General features: G+C 38.8%; 1 protein-coding gene across 3 annotated transcripts in view; it reads right to left on the reverse strand.

Moving 5' to 3' along the window:
* Positions 1–9238, reverse strand: part of ERCC5 (excision repair cross-complementation group 5) — a 29394-nt gene extending 20156 nt beyond the window's left edge. For 2 of the 3 annotated variants that reach the window (XM_015559204.1, XM_006752918.2), the window contains exons 1-6: positions 9098–9238; positions 7085–7260; positions 4884–4999; positions 4319–4405; positions 3116–3176; positions 1611–1754 (exon numbers count right to left, since the gene is read on the reverse strand). In XM_015559204.1, the coding sequence (XP_015414690.1) occupies positions 1611–1754; positions 3116–3176; positions 4319–4405; positions 4884–4999; positions 7085–7260; positions 9098–9185 (672 nt within the window). In that variant the 5' untranslated portion in view covers positions 9186–9238. Of the gene's footprint in view, positions 1–1610; positions 1755–3115; positions 3177–3273; positions 3467–4318; positions 4406–4883; positions 5000–7084; positions 7261–9097 lie in introns of those variants that run through there. The other variant, XM_015559205.1, reaches the window with a different exon arrangement.
* Between the last annotated feature and the right edge of the window lie 6 nt (positions 9239–9244).

Raw genomic sequence — 9244 nt, forward strand, 5'->3', positions numbered from 1 at the left:
GGGGGTGGGGGAGTGAGGGCGGAGAGTGGGGTGGGAACTGGAAGGAGGGGAGTTATGGGGGGAAAAAAGAGGAACAAATGTAATAATCTGAACAATAAAGATTTAATAAAAAAAAAAGAGAGAGTAAGATCTTATCATCAACCTCTCCTCTCAAAAAATATCTTTCTCTAAAAATTTTTTGGTATTGACTTTATTCCATCAAGAGCAGTTGTTTTGTTTCACAGAAAATTTAAACAAAGCATTAGCATGATGGAAGTTGATGTGTTGAATCAGGTATACAAAAAAAAAAAATGACGTTGGCCTGTTCAAGACATTATTGTCTTCTATTTAAATACCCACTGGAAAGGTCCTTACTGTGCAAACTAAACATGGAGAATAACTTTTGGACTTGTATTTAGGAAGTGAGTTGGACTTCGTTACTTCCTGAGAAAACATAGATATGCAAGCAGCTTGTTAGTGTATGTGTGTTTTCCCAGTAGGATCTCTCATAGTCATTTTTTCTCACAACTACATTGTAGCTTATTCTGCGCTCCCAAGAAAGGCTGGTCCTTCTGAAAGAGCCAGGCCCTTGGAAATTGTGTGTAAGAGATTGTGTGTAAGACTTAGCACTTCGTGGATAGAGAAATCCCATGCCATTTTAACCTATACCATAAGGGACTGTGTGACTGTGCGAGCAGGTACCTGGATCACTTAAGATTTAGTGTCTAAAAGATATTGGAGTTTGTAACTATAGCCATTGAGTTAACATGGCAGTTATTTTAAATGAATGACTCACATAGGTGAGATTTCAAGGTCATGGGTCACTGGAAACCTTTCCTGGTTTCTGTATCCAGCTGCTCACTGGTGGGACTTTCTCACAAAGCAGGAGTTCTTAGTGGTACGGTCCAAGCCCTGCTCGCGCACTCGCTCTCGCTCTCGGTCTCTCTCTCTCTCTCTCTCTCATATGTGTGTCTCTCTGTGTGTGTGTGTGTGTGTGTGAGAGAGAGAGAGAGAGAGAAATAGAAGAATTCTATGCTCAGGTGTATTGTTTATAGAAAAGGCAGTGAACAGGCTGTGTTCTTACACTGACTGTACAGAAATAGGAGGCAGAGTAAACTTACTCCATATACACCTCAGCTCAGGCTCTTTGCCTGGTCTGTACTGTGAATGGGGAGACATTGAAAAAAAAAAGAAAAGGCAGTAGGGGCTAGAGAGGTAGGATTCTGCTTATGAGCGTTTGTTTACGTATTTATCGCATGTTTGCCGAAGTTCTGAAAATGCCCTATATCTTGACCTGGGTGGAGTATTTATACATAAAAAACAAAATGCCCATCTAATATGTATGTGGATTACATATATATAACACCTATGAAATAAAAAAGTTGAGAATTAAAATAAAATGTATACACACTTTGAATAATTATTAATTCCATTGGGTTAAATCTGAAAAGAAAGAAACATCAACTGAGCTATCAGCCGTTAAAGTGAGGGGACACCCTGTATATGATGCGTCACAAATGCTGTTTACTGGAAACATTGTATAAACAGTGCTTATCGATTTTTTTTTCTAATGAAAAATGTTTTTGCAGCTCTCAATTCTTTGCAATAATGTGCTGTTAAATATGTATTACCTCTGGCATTGCTTCAAATAATGTTCTTCTTCTCTTGGTAAATTCTTTCATATCAGTCAAGATTTCATGCTTTATTTCAGGGGGCAGGCTGCTGAAGTCTTCAGACTCAATATCTACTGCATGAGGATTCTGAAAGAACTCTTCCTGTAAGGAATAAAACATAACACCATAAAATTAACATTTCATGCCTTAATGCTATTCACCATGACAGACTTATCTTGTGCTTATATCATAAACAGAGTTCTACATAATCTACAATAGGCTAAACACAGTTGTACATAATCTGCAATAGGCATAAAAGCGAATGGCACATTAGGGAATATATTAATTCACTCATTCATTCATTCAAAAGAAAAATTACTTACCAGGCACCTCTAATGTGACAAGCACTGTTCCAGGAGCTAGAGTACTATGGAGATCATGCCAGATAAGGTCTGTACTCTTAGGAGTGAAGGAAGATATATAATAAACAAATACATAAACAAGATACAATGAGAAAATAAAGCAGGCTATCCTACTAAGGGAGTTGATTAGAAGAATAGAAAGAGAGTGCCCTGGCTCAGTTAGTTGGAGTGTTGTACCATATATCAAAGGTAGTAGGGCTCGATTCCCGATCAGCACACATATTCAGGTTGCAGGTTTGATTCCCATTCAGGGCACGTAACAGAGACAGCCAATCAATGTTTCACTCTCCCTTCCTCTCTCTCTAAAATCAATAAAAACATATCCTCAGGTGAAGATTTAAAAAAAAGTAGAAAGAGAAAAATAGAGAAGAGCCCACTAAAAAATGACCTTGAACAGGGATCTGAAAAATAACAAAAAGCCTCCTTAAGGACAGAGCATTCCAGCCAGAGAGAATAACAAGTGCAAAGACCCTAAAGCAGGGATGAACCTTATGAATTTAAGCGTGCAAGGGAGGAGGCCTTTGAGGAGACTCCAGCCCAGCTACGATCTGACTGCACTGAAAGGGAACTACCTCACTTTCATCAACCCCCTGAACAGTGAAAGATGATAATAAATGACTGTTTTCACGCCACTAAGTTACACAGCAATAGATAACTGGAGCATATAATACAAAGACATACATTTACATATATATGCATACGTATAATCAATACACACACACACTCAACCATATGAGGGATAGGGAATGGACTAGTATATGCCAAAGTATTACTAGAAGTTATTTGTGGGTGGTATGTGGCTGTATTTTACATGAGCATATATAACTATTTCTATTTTATTTATTGGTTGGTAGGTTGTAAAAGAAAAACAGCTTATTTTGGATATCTAGTTATGCATAATTCCATATATATGTGTATGCATGTATTTTATATATACATATATACACATGCATACACATACATACACAATAAAAAGGCATTTATCTTCATTATTTTTAAGATACTTTTCAAAATTCATACTACCTCATTAAAATTATTCATTTTAATGTGATTCATTTCAAATAACAGCATAAATTCTGAATTCAAAAATTATTTAAATACCTGTAATGCTTGTTTTTGATTCATTCTTTCTTGCCATTCTTTTTCATCTTCCTCTTCTGAACTGAAAGTCAAACATACATTTACAATATGTGCAATGTAATGATTTAATGAATATTTAATGTGTGATTAAATATTTCTTGAGCTCAAGGTACTGCTACCTGTAGGGGCTACAATGGTGAATAAGATGGCAAGATATGTCCCATCACTGTTTCATAGTCTGGTGGGGACAATCACAATATGACCTAAGCTCTTCCATCACAAGGGAAGAGCAGCTTGGCCAGAGTCTGATAAAAGTCACCTCACCCGAATTTGGGATGTCATGAAAGCTTTCTGGAATCTCCTGCAATTATACTGTTTAGAAAAGCATGTGGTTAAAGGGTTGAAATTTTATCCTTATAAAACAAAATTACAAGCTAGGAAGTGTTTTAAGTAAGGAAACGACAATATCAGATTTGGGATTTAATAGATTCTATTCTACACTACAATGCAGAGACTGGGCTTCGCAGGGAGTGGTTGCTACAAAGGAGTAAGACTAGAGACGGGAAGAGATTTGAAAGCCAGTATAGTAACCTAGAGACAAGATGACAGTGGCAGTGATGAAGATAAAGAGAACTGGGCTGATTCAGAAGTGACCTGTCCTCTCAGGCGCCCCTGTAGAAAGAAATGAGGACGGGTGGAGGACATAGTCAAACTGGTCCTCTACCTGCACCTCTACCACAGAAGCCGCTGACAATCATAGCCAGCCAGGAAGAACCCACAAAGAAGCCTGAGAAAGAGTGGCCAGAAGGTCCTCAGCAGGCACCATGTTACACTGAGACCTGCAGAGCATCTCCTGGGCTCAGCAAGAATGCTGTTGTATGTGGTCGTTTGTACGGTGATATGAGAGAGGACATGAGGCTGAGAAACCGGGAGAGACAGCAAGTATAATCAAAATGTAAGAAAGACTAAAATCCATGTTTCGTGAATTATAAAACAACAGTCCTAGTACAGGCTCTACAGAAAGAAAAAGAAACCATCACAAACCACCAAAACACAAAGACTAGTTACCAATAAAAAATTTAGTTTTGAAAAATATTCTAAACCATGTCAAGAATGCATATTTTAGATGCAATAATTTCCGCCAGCCTTAACATGTAGATTAAACATAAAGGGTTAAGTCTGTCTGAATACAGTGATAATAAATATTTTAAAATAAACATTTACCTGTTTTTTTCTTCCTCTTGTAAAGGTGGCAAAGCATAGATGTCATCTTCTCTTTTAACTTGAGTAAGACTGGGTAGTGCTTCATCTCTGCAAAGTACACACAGGCTTAAACAGAGATGACAGGAAATAGCACTTTGAATCAATAGTACTCGCCCACTCATCACAAAAACCATGCTGAGGGGCTGCGGAAGGGGAAACACAGGGCAACGGCTGCCCCGGCCACTGTGCAAAAAGTAAGTGCAGCCTAGAGAAAGAGGAAACTTACCGCCGCGTCTCAGAGCCTGGGTCACAGCATGCAGTGTAGACACGAAAAGGAACCTTATAAAGGTAAAACGCGCATGCAGGGCCACACTACAGCTTTTCTCTCTCATCAAAGCTAATTCACACGAACAGAGAATTTCCAAAACTTCAAATTATTAGGTCAAAGGGACATCCCACTTATTCCTCTCATTTTACTCTCTCTCCTGTTGTGAGTTAAAATTAGGAAAAGGCAGACACAGAAATCCAATGCAAAAATTTTAAAGGCTTTAATTAATCTTTGAAATTAATGTGATTTCCCTCTTACCTTTTGCTTCTTAAGGCAGTTTTGATAGCTTGTCTTTTCAAAAATGTTTTCAAAAGCTTCTCTGTAGTTTTTTTGGAGTCACTGGTGGCCAAGTCTTTTTTCTGCCTTCTCTTAGCCTGGGAAAAGAAGGCACACAGATTTTACCTCAGAGTAGTAGCGTGTTAACAACAGTTCTGTGATTTTTTTCCCACAGAATCTGGTTTTCTGAGCTTTTAGACCAGTGGTTCTCAACCTTCCTAATGCCGCGACCCTTTAATACAGTTCCTCATGTTGTGGTGACCCCCAATTTCATTGTTACAAATGGAACATAATTAAAGCATAGTGATTAATCACAAAAACAATATGTAATTATATATGTGTTTTCCGATGGTCTTAGGCGACCCCTGTGAAAGGGTCGTTCGACTGCCAGAGGGGTCGCGACCCACAGGTTGAGAACCACTGTTTCAGATGCTCGTGATTTTAGTATGTCCTATAATTGCCGTATCAGTGGCTATCTTCAGGTTTTTCACATGTAAAGAAAGCCTAGTCTCCATTTAGCTACTACTTAATAGACTGGATATTATATATTTTAATTCACTTTCAGTTTCTTTTAACAGTCCTCAAGAAGCCTAAAACTTACTGACATATAATTAAGTAAATGCTTCCCAAAAAGGGATTATATTAACTTCTTCTTTGAAATGCCACTGCTATGCCAAAACCAATTTCTGACACTGGTTTTTATACAAAATACATTACTTATATGTAACTCTGTCCTTTAATACTCATGACTATATCATAAGAAATCCTAAAATGTATTAGAATACCTTGTAAGGAATGTCCAAGTAGGGAAAAATGAAAGTCTCCATGCTTATGGTTGAATATAAGGCAGAAATACCAAAACATCCTTTTCCTTTTTGAAATCGAGATTTGACATATAACGTAGTTGAAGGTGTACAATGTGCTGGTTTGATACATTTATATTGCAGTATGATTGCTAAGGTAGAGCTAACTACTCTATCAGGAGTGAAAATTGGAAATTCGTTGTGTATGGGTCCATACAAACTTACAACCAGTAGGTAAATAAGTTCTGGAGTTCTCTCTTTCTTTCTAATCCTTCCAAAGACTACCTGATATAGAGTATAATTAACAACTGCAACATTCAAGGCTAGGTCCTTTACTGAGGCAACAAATGTCCCCAATCACTTACAGATCCTTGCTTTTACCCTATGCCCTCATTTAGTATCTGTCTGGTTCGATTACAAGGTCATGAGCTGACATTTTCAACATATAAAGGTCATATATCCAATTACTTCAAAGTTCACAACATTGTTCAAACACTTTTTAAACTAATTTCAGAATAAAGAAACTTATTCTCATACTTTTATACCCATTTAGTCAAACTTGGCAACACATAACATCGCTCACTCCTAAAATTCAATTCACCTTTAAAAGAAGGCTCACCATCATGGATGACCCTCAATCTCAGGCTCAGGGAGCCATTTCCCCTATAGATTTTTCTATAATGCTCTGAGCAGTAGCAACATAACCAGAACAAATGCAGAACACTTAAGAAAACACTCTAGCCCTAGCCTGTTTGGCTCAGTGGATAGAGCGTCAGCCTGCCGACTGAATGATCCCAGGTTCGATTCTGGCCAAGGGCACATGCCTGGGTTGCCGCTCAATCCCCAGTAGGGGACGTGCAGGAGGAGCCGATCAATGATTCTCTCTCATCATTGATGATTCTATCTCTCTATCCCTCTCCCTCTCCCTTCCTCTCTGAAATCAATAAAAAATATATTAAAAAAAAAAACTTTACCCTCAGTACCTGATATACGCCTTTGACCAGAATCAAACCTGGTATCCTTCTGTCCACAGGCCAACGCTCTATCCACTCTCTCCCTCTTCCTTCCTCTCTGAAATCAATAAAGAATTTTTTTTAAATTTAAAAAAAAAAGAAAACACTCTAAAGGATAAGGTCTCAATTGTAATAATTTCAGTCTTTTTATTAAAAGTTAAATTTTATCATTGCAACCATGATATAGTCCCATATATGCACCTTTTTTTTCAAAGAAAAAGTGTTTATTTGTTCAAGAAAATTTAAATTAAATTGTACATATGTCAAAATAAGTCTTGGTTTCCAAAATTCTAAGGAAAAGTTAAAATTTTATCTGAACTTTTCTTTCTAAGAATGTGGAAAGAAAAATAAAATCGATGATTCTTACCAAAGTCTGTTTCTTCAGTAGTGGAGCATCCCCATCAAATACAAAAATAGGACGAATTCGAAAAAATAAGAGTTTGCAGAGTCGATGAAACAAAGTGAGAAGATGAGCATTTTCTATTGCGTTCCCATGGCGATCTCGGACTCCTTTAAGTGCTTGGTTTAACCAAATGCTAATATCTAAATGAACTGTTAATGAAAACATTTTGGAATCTTTTTCCTCAATCTCCCAATTTCAAACTCCTAATAACTGATACCATCCAAAAGATGAAACTAAGGACTCATCACAATTCATTCAAAACTGAAAAATGTTTAGCCCTGAAGAAATCTACCTAAAACCAATTAACTTTATGTCTACTATTCACACACATTGAATTCTAAAATCTTACATAGACATATGTATCCTTTTAAGAAGTCTAATTTCAAAAAAAAAATGCTACTTTAAAAAATCTAATAATCTCTATGGAATTGTAGTAAATTTGCACAACTCTTTTGGAGAACAACTTGTGACATTCCTTTTAAATGATTCATTTTTTCAAAAAAAAAAAAGCTCCAAAACCCCATGAAAACCATTTCATGTCCGAAAAGAGCTAAAACTTCTGAGAATAGATAATCTAAATTAAATGCTTTGCCTTTCCTTACATTGGACAACTTCCTAAAAAACTGGAATGTTGAACTTCGTGTGTCATCGCAATGAATTTACAAATAATGAAATCTTCATATGGGCTGTAATGTAAAATGGCCTAAATCTTTACTGCAGTATTAAGGGCTCCTGCGACAAAACTGCTTTCGTTCTCATGTAGTTCTAGGAAGAAAATCTTTAGGAAGCAGTGATTTGAGAAACCATTAGAGGGCAGCAGTAAGACCTATGCTTACACACACACACACACACACACACACACACACACACCCCACACCCACCACCACCACAACTTTCCCTGTCCCCCAAGGTGCTCTGCATAACAACTTGTAAGCGCAAATCCATTACAGATGTATTCCGAGATTCACACTGCAAAAAAGTAGTATAATAATAATTACATTACTAGTACTGACAGGTTCCCATTTAGGGAACTGGTGTAAGTTACCACGAGCTTCTAGAACATAAAAGACTCTTTAAAAAAAAAAATAATGTTGCCGAAACCGGTTTGGCTCAGTGGATAGAGAGTGGGCCTGTGGACTGAAAGGTCCCAGGTTCGATTCCGGTCGGGGGCATGTACCTGGGTTGCGGGCACATCCCCAGTGGGAGATGTGCAGGAGGCAGCTGATCGATGCTTCTCTCTCATTGATGTTTCTAACTCTCTATCTCTCTCCCTTCCTCTCTGTAAAAAAATCAATAAAGTATATATTTTTTAAAATGCTTAGCAAGTAAAAAGGAAAAAAGGCAATTTCAGAAAGAGCACTTCACATGTTTTGGTAATGAAGAAACACATATTTCATTCCAAAGACAGACAGACACACACACACACACACACACACAATAAAAACAGCCAAGACTTTCTAACAGTCCTTAAAAAGTCTTGGGAGCAACAAAATTCACCGTATATCTTTTTTATTTTTTCGAGCAGTGTAGTACCATATAAATTTCCTATTCTAAAAAATAAATAAGTAAAATGTCAAACACTTGATCACACTATCCTTCCTCTAAGTCTAACATAAACTGAGGACTCAAAACAGCAGGCAAAACTAGGGGTAGGAAGCCCACTCACGTTCTCCATGCCGACTTCCCCGTCGGGGGAACGCCGTGCGGTATTAGCAGCGCCAGACACGAAGCGGAGCTCCCTCATTCAAATCGCCCCTGTGCTCCTCACCCCACCCTCTGTGCGGACACCGTCCCCTCCGCCCTCCTGGTGAGACAACGAAAGCACTGGAAGCGGAAAGCACCGCGCCTCTGTGATGAACCCCGAAGTCCGGTCAGAGGGGGTGCAATCCCAAAGCTGGGGGGCCGGGGGGAGACGTCCCGGAGGGAGCACCACCCCGACGCCAAGCTGCACCGGCCCCGGCGCCTCGTTAAGGATACCCACGGCCAGGATCTTCCCTTCCAGCGTCTCCGGGCTGACCGGCCGGCCCGAGCACTCCAGCAGCTTCCAGAGGCCCTGGACTCCCATGAGGCCGGCACGGCTCGGGGCGCAGCGCGGCGGTGGGGTCGCGGGAGACCTTTTATTCT

This window comes from Myotis davidii, unplaced genomic scaffold (genome assembly GCF_000327345.1).
Source record: "Myotis davidii unplaced genomic scaffold, ASM32734v1 scaffold450, whole genome shotgun sequence".
Classification (NCBI taxonomy): Eukaryota; Metazoa; Chordata; class Mammalia; order Chiroptera; family Vespertilionidae; genus Myotis; species Myotis davidii.